Source organism: Lepisma saccharinum, chromosome 24, assembly GCF_977018435.1.
Source record: "Lepisma saccharinum chromosome 24, izLepSacc3.1, whole genome shotgun sequence".
NCBI lineage: Eukaryota > Metazoa > Arthropoda > Insecta > Zygentoma > Lepismatidae > Lepisma > Lepisma saccharinum.
The window spans coordinates 23,686,649-23,701,212 of record NC_139252.1 but is presented as its reverse complement, the minus strand read 5'-3'; the positions used below and the strand labels follow the sequence as shown (position 1 = coordinate 23,701,212).

The 14,564-nt window shown below is 37.5% G+C and overlaps 1 protein-coding gene across 4 annotated transcripts in view; it reads left to right on the top strand.

Annotated features, from left to right (window-relative positions):
• LOC145977968 (uncharacterized) overlaps nucleotides 1–14,564 on the top strand; it is a 138,875-nt gene that overhangs the window by 86,909 nt on the left and 37,402 nt on the right. For all 4 annotated transcript variants that reach the window (XM_083110315.1, XM_083110314.1, XM_083110313.1 and 1 more), the window contains exon 10: nucleotides 2,281–2,435. In XM_083110315.1, the coding sequence (XP_082966441.1) occupies nucleotides 2,281–2,435 (155 nt within the window). The remainder of the gene's footprint in view (nucleotides 1–2,280; nucleotides 2,436–14,564) is intronic.

Sequence of the window (14,564 nt, the reverse complement as noted above, 5' to 3'; positions counted from 1 at the left end):
CTTGGCATTTTGCGCATGTGCATTAGTTACCGACATGCCTTGCACATAAACAGACACCATTTGCACGTTGTGAAATGCGTGGGGTGGTTGTGGTGGACAATGGAAGTGGTGCAGGTGATTGAAAATCCCACCGAGTGCGAGATACAATCAGTGATCAGGTTTTTGACCGTGAAAAATGTGAAAGCGACAGACATTTATCGCCAGTTACGTGAGGTGTATGGTGAGAATGTCATTGTTGAAGGCAAGGTGCGTAAGTGGGTACGTCTGTTTAAGGCCGGTCGCACGAATGTTCATGACGAACCACAATCAGGATGCACCTCAATCATAACGGACTGATTTGTTTCCACAAGCTTCACGTTCTGTACTGGACACTATTTTAGTGGAGAATTTGAAGTTCAGAAAGCTGTGTGCTTGGTCCACCCTCCATACAGTCTGGATCTTGCCCCTAGCGATTATCACCTATTCCTCCAGTTGATCCTCGCTGGGAAACGATTCAACAGAGCCGATGAAGCCAAACAGACTGTGACGGAATGGCTGTCTGACCTGGCGGTAGATTTCTTTGATGAGGGTCTACAAAAGCTCATGTACCGCTACGACAAGTGTCTCAACAATTATGGGAACTACGTTGAGAAGTAGCTGAATGTACATATGAACAGTCACAGAGATAATTGAATTTCTTCCTTTGCATGTTTTAGTTTTATTTCAAATTGGCCCCTAATTAAAAAATAAACCTCGTATTTCAGAATATTTATACATTTAAATATATAAATTTTCCTTTGGGACAATATCATTGCAATCCGCCATAGTTTTGCTTTAAAATATTTATAATTTTGCATGAGAACCATTTAATCAGAAAATCCATTTCTGTCCACAATGTTGTTGCAAAAGGTATGAAAATTGTGAATTTTGCATAATTTGCAGGATATTAAACTCTGTAAGAAATGTCACTTGGGACTTTTTTCAGACTCCATGAGACACTTAGACTCTAGACTCTGTTTCAGTGATAAATTTCAACTCGTACTTTCTGATACTGATACCACTGTTATCGGCCATTATCAGCTCAGCTCTTCATTCCATTACAAAATCTTAGTCATGTTCAAGACAGGGTAATATAGATTTTATTAACAAAAACACATGAATATTGTCAAAGGATACTAATCAATGCAAAAAGCAATGTAAGTTTAAAGTTGTTTTTTTTTTGTGTGTGTGTACACAAAAAATTTGGGACAAATGGGTCTACGAAAGGGCAAGTGATGGCTATCTGAAGTGCACAGTCTGTCAGTTTCATTTGACTGCTGCACAGTAACTATGAGGGACATTTTTTAAGTAAGGTCCATTTTTCCCTCCCCCTCCCCCCAAAAAAAACTGCTGAATTTTTACTGAAAATTTACTTTGTATCAGATTCTACATGCCTTGAACAATTTTTCCACATAGTTTCCGTGGTTATTTAAACATTTGTCATAATGTACGATGAGCTTTTGTAGGTCCTCCTCGTTGGAAGTCAGCTTCCTGCGACACAAGCCATTCTCCAACTCCCGTTTCCACTTCTTCGTCACTGTTTCAAAGACAGAATGGAGATTGTGAATCATCTTTTTTCATGGATTTTGGCATATACCGCACGCACCAAATCGTCGCTGATTACAGCTGGTTGACCTGAGTGCAGCTCATCATGCACATTCTCCTGCCTGTCCTTGAACATTCTCACCCATTTCCGCAGTTTTCCATCACTCATTGCATGGAGCCATGCACTTCACAAATCTGGTGATGAATTTCTGCTTCTGTGGTGTTTCTTACTGCCAAGAACCAGATTACTGACCATATCTCACAGTCGGCGGGCTGCTCAATCGTCTTAAACATTGCAATCACATATTACCACACTGAAATGTTGCTCCAAATGGTGTCTGCTTCTGTGCAAGGGACGCTGGGATTTCGTGCGCATGTGCAGTACTATGCCTGTGCTGAATATAGCAAGTTATTGACAAATGGACCTTACTTAAAAATACACCTCGTAGAAACCATATTACACATTCTGCTATCTCTGTAATATATACCATCTTGAGTGAATGAGCTTATCAGCACTTCTAGTGACAGTGGCAAAGAAAGCAGCACCATACAAACTGTGGTTGTAGTAATGACATGCATAAAAAAATTAAGCTAATTTGAAGTTTAATAAATAAAGTTATAGCCAACTGTCACGTAGGGACAACTTGTATACCGAAATGAACTGAAAAAACAAATATCCCTTAATTTGTGCTAAAGTATACCATAATACCATTGCAGGAAGCTATATCTGAAGTCCCAGGGGATGACGACTTTGAACAATCAGAAGAAACTAACATGTTTAGATCTAGAAGGAAGAAGAAGAAAAAGAAAGTAGTTGATGTTATTCCATTACCTCCAGCTGGAAGGGGTATCCTAATATCACCAGGGTTCAGGTAAGCCTTAATTTTCATTTTCACAGCACACTTTCAAATGCACTCCAATGTTTTATCCCATGCCTAGTGTTTGCTCTTCACGCAAGTGTAATTTAAATGTTTTAATCTGTAGGATTGCATTAATCTCACTACAGTGTAAAGATGTGTGTTTAAGCAGGAAGGAGGGGGGGGGGATAGTTTATACAAAATACAAATATAAGTCATATGAGAGACGATGGAATCAGTTTCGATTAGTAATGGTGGCAATCCGTGTGGCTACAGTGGTAAAATAAACTTTATGGCTGTAAAAAGTTTTGTCATTGTGTATATAATTCACCGTAAACACTTAATGTATCCAAAGATATCTGTTTGGCGGTTACACGGAGATAGGTAATTTACTCTGATAAGCTTACTTTTCATTTTTCCGCGTACATTTTTCTCGCAATCTATTTCACCACCTGTATGGTGGCTTCATTGGGCTTGTACGAAATCGATCGCGAAAAAAAATTACACTGAAAAATGAAAAGTAATCTTATCAGAGTAAATTACGTAAACACTTAGTTCGTCATTTGTCTTACACTGTAAAAGGAGATATAAAGAATAATATTCTGTGATGAGGCAATTGTAGTGTATTTGAAGGTATGTTGTCCATAAATGTATTTACTTTGAATTTCTCACTTGTTGAGGTAAGTGACATTTTCTAATTTTATAAAATATTAAAATATTTTTATTACTGTCATTTCTTTTGCCATGTGAATGTCCCTTTGTTTCTCTTTGTTGTAGGTAACTTTGTGTGGAATTTTAAATATTATTGAAATTTTGTGGACTGCTTTACAGATTGCTGAGTGTGGATGGAATTAGCCTTGTTAGAGTGGGGAGAATTTTAGCAGTGTAGTTATGATTTATGGGTTTTTTATCTGAAGAAACTAAAACATGTGACTTGGCAAAAAAAATAATCATATTGAAATGCTCATTCAGTTGATAGAGAACTGCACACATAGCAGTATTGCTTGATTTTGTTCTAAGATGGAAGAAGGATGGCCAGATAAGAAACTTTTATCTAATGCTTTGAAAGATCAAGTTTGTTGAACTATTTTTGTCCTGGGAAGTACCAAGATTGTGTTCATTCTTTGTAAGGTTAGATTTTTAGCTGATGTTTGGCAACTAATGCGTAACCTATAGACACCAAAGCTAAGTGCAATTCCAAAGCACAAGAGTCATATCCAAAAACTAGTGTATAAGAAAATGTATATATGCACTTTTTATGCCCAGACGACACTTGGGAACACAGTTTTTGGCACATGAAACGTATGCTGTGTTCTTAATGTAACATTTTATGCTGAATTCAAATATGCACTCAGAATTTTTCTGTCACCCACAACTTTTGTACAGTGACATTTTTTAAGTTTTGCTTTTTCGGAATTTTAGGTATTTTTTCTGTGATAAGTAATGTATGCAAAATAATATTTTAAATGATTTTGAACAGAAGATGGGCACAAACAATTTAACCTTTAAACGTGCAATGACTAGAGGCACATATTTTTGGTAATTAAAAAAGCAAAATTTCGGTACAAAAACAGAGTCGATTTCGGGTTCAAAAGCGGTAAATAAAATGAAATTTCGGTGTTATAGCGGTGAATAATCACATCAAAAGTGCTATATAAAATGACATTGTGGTTTTAAAATTGTGAATATAATCCTAAGTTTGATTTAAAAACTGCACTTATTACACAAAATAAACTTATCCCTTCTAATAGCACATTTATGAAGTTACCAGAGTATTAAGTTTATTCCTGTGTAAAGGGGTTTATTTTTGCTTCTCAAATATTTACAGCAGAATTAATCAATTTTCCGTGAATTGCATAACTCACAGGATACTTCAGACTTCAGAAAGTGTCGCGTCGGTATATAAACGGTAAATTTCGTGTTTAAGAGTTAATTTCGCTTTTTGCAGTTCATTTCGCATTATTTCGTGACAAAACATGGTCACAAAATGCATCTCACACCTTTCAAAAACATGAAAAATTAACACTACAATGTGTTTTTTCACATTTCGTTTTTTCGTCAAAAACGAAATATGCATGCCCCTAGCAATGACGCACGCAGGGTTTTATTTCGGGAGAGGGCTGAATCGCATTGGGGGGGGGGGGTGAACCTTGTTTTTAATGTTCATCGGACTGTTATTTCTGTATAACAAACATAAAAGAAATAAGTAGTACATATAAGTGCATAGTAAGGTGCCCAAATTTTGCTATCTGCTGTGAGGCCAGTACTTCACAGTGAAGACTTACCTGTACTTCATCCTCCTACACTTCTAACTGTAGAAGATGAATGGGCTGCGGATAATGGGGGATGTACTGTTCAGCCTGTTTCTTTACGGGCAGCTGTGGAAGTTGAAAATGAGCAAGATCATTGTACTTTCCAAACCTCTTCCGCTGAACCTCGTCTATTAACACAAGGTGAATTAAACGATCTTATTCGGGATTTGAAATTGGGAAAGAAACCGTCCGAACTGTTGGGATCTAGGCTGAAAGGCTGGAATGCCCTTCAGAAAGACACCAAAGTGTGCTTCTTTTGCAACCAACCAGAAGAGTTTGAAGATTTTTATTCTAAAGAAAACTATTTAGAATATTGTAATAATATTACACATATAAAAATGCTGTTAGAAAAAAATTCATAGTATTGCTGGATCATATGTTGCGATTTAAGAGTAATTGCATTGTTAAAATGTTTGCAGCTTGGCTGTACTAAATTTTGATTCTTTCTTGTGAGAATGGAACTGTAGAAGCAAGAGAAATCATTACATCAAGAAAGAATGACTAAAGCATGAATCACATACACCTGGACAGAAAAATGTTGTACATCCCTCACTACTCAACTTGGATATGATTGTTCTTCCTCCACTTCATATCAAGTTAGGGCTTTTCAAAACCTTTGTTAAAGCGATTGACAAAAATTGTGCTGAATTTTATTATTTGAAGGAAAAATTTCCTCGTGTTAGTGATGCTAAAATCAAGGAAGGAATTTTTGTGGGCTCCAAATTAGAGCTTTGATAAAGGATAAAAATTTGAAGGTCTGTTAAGCGAAGTTGAAATACTTTTTAGGAAATTGTAACTACCATGAGATTGTGGGTGAACTGTTGAAGTCATACAAAGATGTGGGGTGTAATATGTCCTTCAAAATACATTTCTTGGACTCTCACCTGCATTTCTTTCCTGACAATCTTGGTGCCATCAGTAACTAACATGGGGAGAGTTTCCACCTAGACATCTCTGCCTTGGAAAAGAGGTACCAGCCAGGGACAGTGGAGTGCATGAATGCTTGCTGGTTACTGTTGAATGCTGAAGATTAATGTTCCAGGTTCAAAATACAGACGAAAATCAACAATTCTCACATTTTACGAGTTAGTTAGGTTGAATAGTATCATGTAGTATGCTATGATATACAAAAATATTTCACACTTAACCTGGGTGTCACAAAAAAACTGTGGGTGATGGAGAAAAACTACTTACATATTTGAATTCAGTGTAAAAAGTTCTATTAGGATCAGATATTTCCCCTCATGTGCTAAAAAAAAAGAAGAGTTTGATTTTGTTCCCCAGTGATATTAACGCAGTCAATATTTATTAAAAATATTGCTTCACTGCCACGTTACCACATGCAATATTTTCTTCATCTTAACATTTAATAAAATATAGGAATAGATGAGACGCAAATTGATTGGTACTGTTCTTCTTGGTGTCCTGCACTGAATTCTCGTGCAAGTTGTATTCATATTTAACATTTTGATTCAGCTAGAGATGTTCAAAAACTAAAAACCGTGGATCCTCTTTATTCGCAACTCAGATCCAGTAAATACTGTAATTCCATTAATACTTGGTTGGTGATTGTAGGATCAATTTGCTGTAAGCGTGCCTGATTTTGCATGCCAGGTGCTGCAGATCAGTGGTGTTTGCAGAGGCCACTCAACACCATGGGTGGTTATTTTCATTCAACCTTCCTCACCCTCACATGCCCTCACCTTCACCCTCACAACACACTTTCAAGTCTACTTTCACCCTCATGCCTTACCTTTGCCCTCGCCTTTATCTTCACAAATCTTCAGAGGGTGTGGTCTCTGGGACCTACAGTGTACAGTGGGATCCAAAACACTGTGCTAAGTACCTTCACAGGGAATTAAACCATGACTCTTTGATCACAAGATGACAGCGTTAGCCACAACAAAGGTACACTGAGTAGTGTGTGTGTATGTGTGTAACGTTTTCAAAGATTTTAATTACTTCAACTCTCAATATCTGTTGTTTGCTCGAAAGCTAATAGATATACAAAGATACAATGTAGATGACTGATAGAAATGCCAGGTTCTGGTATAATGGAACATTAATATCATGATTGACTTATCTGTCTGTGTCATAATAGGAGTAAGAAAAGCAATCAGCATTGTAACGACACATTCCAAGAAATAAAAGTATTAATATGTTTTATAGGAAAAATGTTGAAAAGATAATAAATAGTATTTATCTCGGTCTGCTTATTTAAGAACTTTCGAGTGCTACATTGAACATTTTTTGCATAATGAGATCAGATTCAAATACTAATTAGTAGAGTACTGCATGGAACCACTTACGCTCGCTCATGCTCGTTTGAGTCTCCCACCCTTAGGCGTGCAATGCTCAAGTGACATTTGAATATAATTTTAATGTAACAATAATCATAGACATATATATATGTAATATACACCTTGGTAGTTTCAGCCCACAACCATCTATTTCATACTAAACTACATTTTAACATTGATATGATAACTATGTTCACTTAAGTTTCAATTTCACTGCATCTTTCACTTCACTTCATATTTGAGGGTGCACTACCACAGACAAATTACGGTTATACGTGTACTACTGGGCTTCTAGCGTATACTGCTCGTTTTGCGTGTTCGAACATTATTCGCTTGAGCGAAGAAGCTCAATTCCATATCCTATCTAGCATCATTCATACGAACTATTTAGCACTTGAGCTAAATCCTCTTTCCGCAGCACTCTACAGAGGCTGATATGCTTCCATATAAATGAGTTTGAAGTGTTCACACCTACGACAGACCTCCTTTCCACTAACGGTTGTGTTCGATGTGACGACCAGCCTCTTGACAATTGCCCGACTGCGCAGTTTCCACTGGAGAACACCTTGTTGCAGGTGTACAAAGGGTATATTATTCCACTGTTGTTGGGCTGCTTTCCAGAGGCTGGAAATCCTGTGCACCTTACGAGAAGAAAGGTGGTGTTTCAGAAGCCCAAATGCACAGTAGTCCATGGGGCTGGCATTGGGACTCTTCGCAGGGATGTCGGAGAAGGGTATAGCACGAATCCCGGTACTAGCTTCCATCCGTCTGTAGAATACCAGCGATGATTTGGCTGTGTGACTTGACACCTTGTCCTGATGCAGCTCCACACGGTTGGTATCAGCCCCATATATTGTGGGGATTTAATTGTAAATATCAGTCAAAATATGTTCCTGATAATATGCTGCATTGATTTTCCATTGTTGGCAATGCGACGTAGCTTCTCCTGTAACAAAGCCAGCCACAACCATGAAACCGCGTGGATAACTTTTGATGCACAGACGAACGAAATTGCTTCATCCTTTTGCATCGACACGTCTGTACGTAATTGCTCGAACTTTTCCACAATTGGTGAGATATATCCACGCCTCGTCTACGTCAGTTCATGAACATTTGCCTTATGGACCACCTTGAGACGTAACTTTTGGTGAATGGCATGGTGGATGGTTGGTTGGGATACACAAAACTGACTGGCCTTAGCACACTGTGTTGGTGGATTCTCCGATGCCGTCAATGTCTTAATGCCATGCAACACCAATGATGTCAGCTTCACTGGGGTCCTTTTCGAATGTGGCTTCATCGGTGAAACACAGTCCGCTGCATATCGTCGCATTATGGCATTCACAGTGGAGCATCCAACAGCAAATCCGTGTTCGTGGCACTGTTTAACTATGCTGGAACAACTGAAGTGTGTATCGGAAAGTGCTACAATGTAGCCTTCCCAGAAGCGATTCAATTTCGGTGCCATTACACTTCGAACAACAAGACTACTTTGCTAGCGGACACAACACATGCTACTGCCTCAGTGGCGAAACTTCCACGTGTCTGTGCTGCACCTGCTCCATACCGTCCCTTTGCAATCTTGTCTATATGGAAGCGTATCAGCCTCTGTACTAATTAATTATGATATAAATTATTAATATCCTCATTAGCAAGTTGTTACAAATCCTTTGACAATAAACAGAATACGCGAAGGTTCTGATTAGTACCCATGAACCATATCTTGTTTATACAGTAAATGCAACTCCAACTTGATTCATTTTTTCCATTCCTATCCTAAGAGCAGAGGTGGTCATTCTCATACAATCTCCTTCACCCTCACATGCCGGATCCTGTGGCTGATTGGTTAGCACATCGTGCTGCTGCCAGGGGTCCTAGGTTCGAATCCCGCTTGGGCTTGGTTGTTTGTGAATGTCCATTCATCAATTTCATCACTCATCCCCATCTTCGCAACTTAGCCAAGAGGCACAAAACGCGAAGTAAAATATAATAAATCAATCAACCCAACCTCACTCTCACAACTTGCTTTTGTCCTTACGACTTGCCATTGCCTTCACTCCCAGGATTGCTCTTGCCCTCACACACCCTCACTTTGCTCTCACCCTCACAAGTCTTTGGAGTGAGAGTCCTCTAGAGCAGTGTTCCGCAACCTTTTTTTACTCATGGCACACCCCAGACGGGCCTAGACCCAACACGGCACACCAAAATGTCTGTCCCATCAAAATCATATGAATCTTAATATAATTACGAAATATTACGTCGTTATGTAATCAATTATTATTATCATCATTTTTGTTGTTCTTCTTCTTATTATTATTATAAAACATGAATAGACATGCATTTATTAAAAATTTATTAACTTTAATTCACTGTAGAAAATACACATTTCTAATACGAATTTTAAAGTAAATAACTCTACTCATACCTTCAATGTGATACTTGAACCTGCTTAGCTGCACACAGACGGCTGATTCGTGGCGGAATCGTTGACAAAGCAAGCCTCATTTCTTCATCGATGGATTTGAGTCTCTCTCTCTTTGATGTTTTAATTGCAGTCAACGTCGAGAAGCACAGTTCACACAAATAAGTAATTGAAGGGCCAGGGGGAAAAACGATGAATGTTCATTCGAGACAATTTGCCAGGAAATGAAAAACAAAGTATTTCTTTCCATAAGAACGTTAATATATGCCAAAATAATAATGCGTTTTTCAGGCACTTCTCATCGTTTCCCAACCAAGGCCGTTCTCATTCTTATAGTACAGCTTCTGAACTATCAGATGGCGTTGCGATCTCAAAATGGGCGAAAAATCGACATTCATCGTTTTTCCCCCTGGCCCTTCAATTGAAAATGGTAATAACACATTAACTACCATCTCGGAGATAGCCAGGTATTCACGGCTTATTGACAACCAAAATGTATCCAAAGGCACTTCGAAAAATTTGAATTTCAATGTTCTGTCTGCTTTCAAATCTGCCAGTTCCTCTTGTAAGCGTAAATTTTTCGGAAGATATTTCAAATCCATACTGAATGGATCACGAACCCAGTCAAAATCTTCAACGCTCTCTCCAAAATATTTTTTGAAAGTCTGCTGCAAGAGTACTAAATGTTCTTTAATTAAGTCCATCAACACCTTGTTATCGTCAGCAAGGGGCCATACAGTTTGGAACATCTCACACGATCCATTTTCAATTGTCTGTATCCACAACTTCAACTTATTAATAAATCCTTCAATCTTATCCATACTAGTCAGAATATTTTCGTTTCTACCTTGCATTTTTCTGTTTAGTTTAAGAAGCGCCGACAAACAGGCACAAAACAGCCAGCCGTACACAAAAGATGCAGTGTTACAAACAAAGAACTCGCTTGAATAGCTCTATTGTATGATTGGTGCGGGCCGCTAAAAGGCTTGCTAAAAGTCTTACGTGGCTTTCTTTACGGTGAACACAAAGTTTGCCGCCTGTAACCCATCAAACCGGCTCAATATTACAGGCGAGAATACATATAAGATGAGCAAACTATAACAATATTGAGTAAATAAATTACATTTAATTTCTATGAAAATATAACAGTTATCAGCAAGAATAAACAAGCACCTTCTTACTTAATATCGACAATTAATTTCTTACAATATTACAATAGTAGGTAAAAGTTCGCGTCACACCTTTCACCTTGTGACGGCACACTAGTGTGCCGCGGCACACCGGTTGCGGAACACTGCTCTAGAGGGGTGACCGACCACCTCTGCTCAACACTTCTTTGGTGACCTATGCAGTGCCCTGGAAACTGCCGATTTAGGTTTTGTCACACAACAATGGCATAATGACTTGCTGCGCCACCCTGTTGGAATCATATTGGATATCTTCAGACTGGGCTGTGTTTCAGAATACATGTTTACTTAACCCTTAAAGGACGGGCCCTGACACAGGTGTCACAGCAGGTATTCCCCTTAAGGAAGCAGCCTTTGATTGTAGTATGTTACTTTTTTAATGTACTGTAACTTGGATAATGATTGGAGATACATGTTTTGAGTTCTGCATGAGTCTAGAGGTATGTAATTAGCAATTAGTAAAGTTTTATTTCATTTTTACTATTGGGGGGGGGGGAGGTGATGCCCGAAAAATTGTGATTTTCTGCGTGGGGTTCAGATGAATTTAAAATTTCGTGTAAAAAATAGTTCAATTCCCTTTTTTCTTCTTCTTCTAACTGATTACGGAAACTTTATTTTTTTCCATCAGGATTATAGCCGAAAGTATACTGAACTTTTTGTATCATTTGAAGTATCATTTGTACCTCTAACATCTTTAGTTCCGGAAATATAAAATTTCATTTAGAAGCATGCAAAATTCCAAATTTCCCGCTGAAAACCCATTCAGCGTTAGTGCATTAAAATGTTTTTTATGTGAAAGTATTAGCAATAAGTGTGTAAATTTTTCCACATGAATGGCAAACATGACAGGCATTATGCGGGTACCTTTTGGAGATTCTCGACCTGGCGTAGCCTGCGTGGGGGTCGATGAATTTCAAATTTTGTGTAAGAAAATAGTGACTTTCCCTTTTTTCTTCTTCTTCTTACTGATTATGGAAAACTTATTATTTTTTCCATCAGGATTATAGCCCAAAGTATACTAAACAAAACGAGGAATCATTTGTACCTTTAACTTTCTTAGTCTCGGAAATATAAAATTTTATTTAGAAGCATGCAGAATTTCAAGTTTCCCACTGAAAACATGCTCGGCGTTAGTGCAAATACCTGGAAAATCAGCCTCGGCTTCTAAGGGTTAATGGTCACCTGTGACAATGTCTTCAAAGAAAGGGTCAAGTATTTGATTCTTCCATATTCCACACCACACTAACCAGCCAGCTCTTTGAACACGATTGTAATTTACAATTTTCAATTCAAAATTAGATGGTTGTTAATGGAATTAAATGTTAATAACATCCATTCACAACACTTTCATCACACATTTACACACACACACACATTCTACACAAGAAGTTGCCAGTTTGTTCTAACTTCTCGTTTGAGTGAGTGAGGCTGCTGTAACTCCTGGGGCAGAACTCACCTTTCTGGCAGTGACCCACTTTGCTGCATTTCTCTACAAAGAAATTTGCAGTCAAACAGCCAATTAGGCCTACTGCTGCCCCCCTGTTTGGGCAAGAAGTGGCAACTTTAAAATCCCTCCTCCCTGAAGCAGCCAAGAGTTTTTTTTTTTAAACAATGGTCTCCCTAGTTTGTTGCATTTTTTGCAGAATTTTTTTTTTATATTCTTACAAAGTGGCCAAATTTGCTTTATCTTGTTTTAGTCTTCTATTTATAGACTTATTTGCTTCTGAACTTTTCAGTGTTACCATTGACATGAAAATTTCATGGCCCTAATTTTCTGTTGTGAAATATTGGGATAATTTGGATTATTTGCTGGTTTCAAGATGGATACCAAGGTATTTGAAATGTGAATATCCAGGTAGGAACCTGGCCATAAGAATAGTCTGTAGAACATGAGACATTCAACACTGCTGATTGCTTGTGATTTAAATATAGGCCACTGGCTATTTGCATGCTCAAGACTAGCCTGAACATTAAGGGTCCTTTATGCAATAAGATCATCACTGATAATGTTTCTTTGAATTATTATCAAACTTTTTATAAATTCTGAATAATGCTGCAGATTTTTTTAAAAAAATAATTATTTCAGTTGATAGGAAGACAATTGAAGAGCTCTTGAGTAAAACATGATAATTGACATTTTGGTCATTACTGGTTTCTAAAGTAAAATGAGCCATAGTTCATTTGTCATGTGTAATTGCCACGTCATGCAATTTTGCATTTGACTCGTTGATCCCTTCAGAAATTGGTAAAGACTACATGAAAGCAATTTATCTACAGTATAGTTTCTAATGAGCTTTCTGCTTAAGAAACTGACTCATGAGCCCTTCAATTACGACTGACATTTCAGACATTTCACATCCTTCATGGCTCATGGAAAAATTCTTATCTTATATAGTTTATGATTGGAACCTGTGGCAGAGTGGTTAGCACATCGCGCTATGATGCCATGTGTCCCAGGTTCAAACCCCATCACTCATCCCATCTTCGCAGATTAGCCAAAAGTGGCACAAAAAGTGAAGTAAAATATAGCAAATCAATCAATCAATCAAATAGTTTACGATTAGGGACCAGGACTTTTATGTCCTATAAACTGTAAAATATGTAGGTAATTATGTCGGAGAAATGCAGAAAAATTCCCAGATAATTGCATTCCCTGCAATTATCCTAAGTTTCATGTACTATTATGTCAGATTTACACCTTTGTGGAAACTGTGATGGACCCATCTCGCATCACTACTTGCACAGAAACTTGGTTTCCTTTGCCTGCTCCAGAGTTGACCGAGACAAATACATGAGTAGCTCAGACGACACGTGATCTTGAAAGTCTCATACTCGATTGCCGATAGAGTAAGGGCTGTAATATACCAAATGTTATTTTTACTATTGACTGATTGTTGTGAGCAGCAGAGAAAGGTAAAGAAATGAGAACAGTTGAAACTTGTTTACGGTTATTCTCATGAACACACAACAATCACTGAAAACATATTTACCTCAATAATGTTCACATGGCTATCAGTTGTAGGGGGGGGGGGGTTATTATTGTTCAGTACTAGTTGGTAAGAATTTCTTCGTCCGTAATTTCCTTATCCTACCATCGATAATATGTGTTGCGCTAAAGGTACGAAGGATAAATTATAAAAGTAACAGATTATATGAAAGACAATTACGAACTTATACAGAAATATGTTGTAAAAATGCTAAATTGGTAAAATATGCCTAATCAAGTTCATCTATTTTGGCTGATTTTCATCAGATACGTAAAGATCTCATCCCTTTATTCGATCTGATGCCAAATACGAAATATGTTATAACATATAGCTCCGGGCCCTATTTATGATTAAAAATATTGTTGTGGAGTGGGAGTCCAGGTTTTATGGCATGCGATTGCATAAGGCCAATGTCTTGTGTCTTCAAGTTTCTCATGAATTTGTCTAGTTTGCCTCAGGGTTGGACTCTTTAATACTCATTGAATGCAGTATTTTTCCACTGATGCTACTATTTATTCAACAGTTGTTGATTGAGAATGTATAACTTGTAGTTCCAACAACATTCTACTATGTTTTTCATATGTACAAAGTGGCAGTATAACAACATTATGCCATTTAATACTCTCCTAATTTTTTTGTTCTAAATCATTGATAACAATATTATGAGGCCCATCTCTGAATGTCTTCCACACACTTCTAATTTTAGATGAAAGTGAAGATTCATTTCACTCTAATTGTCCATTGGAGGTTCAAGTTGCATATTGTGATCTGTAAAAATCTAACATTTGAACTACTCCAGTCTAAGATTAGATCTTGCAATTGTATTATTTTTAATAGAAGGATGTGATCACAAAGGAAAATTTTCAAATGGGAATGTATAATACACATAAATAATGTTGTTACATTGTATAACCAACTGATATGACCTACACTATT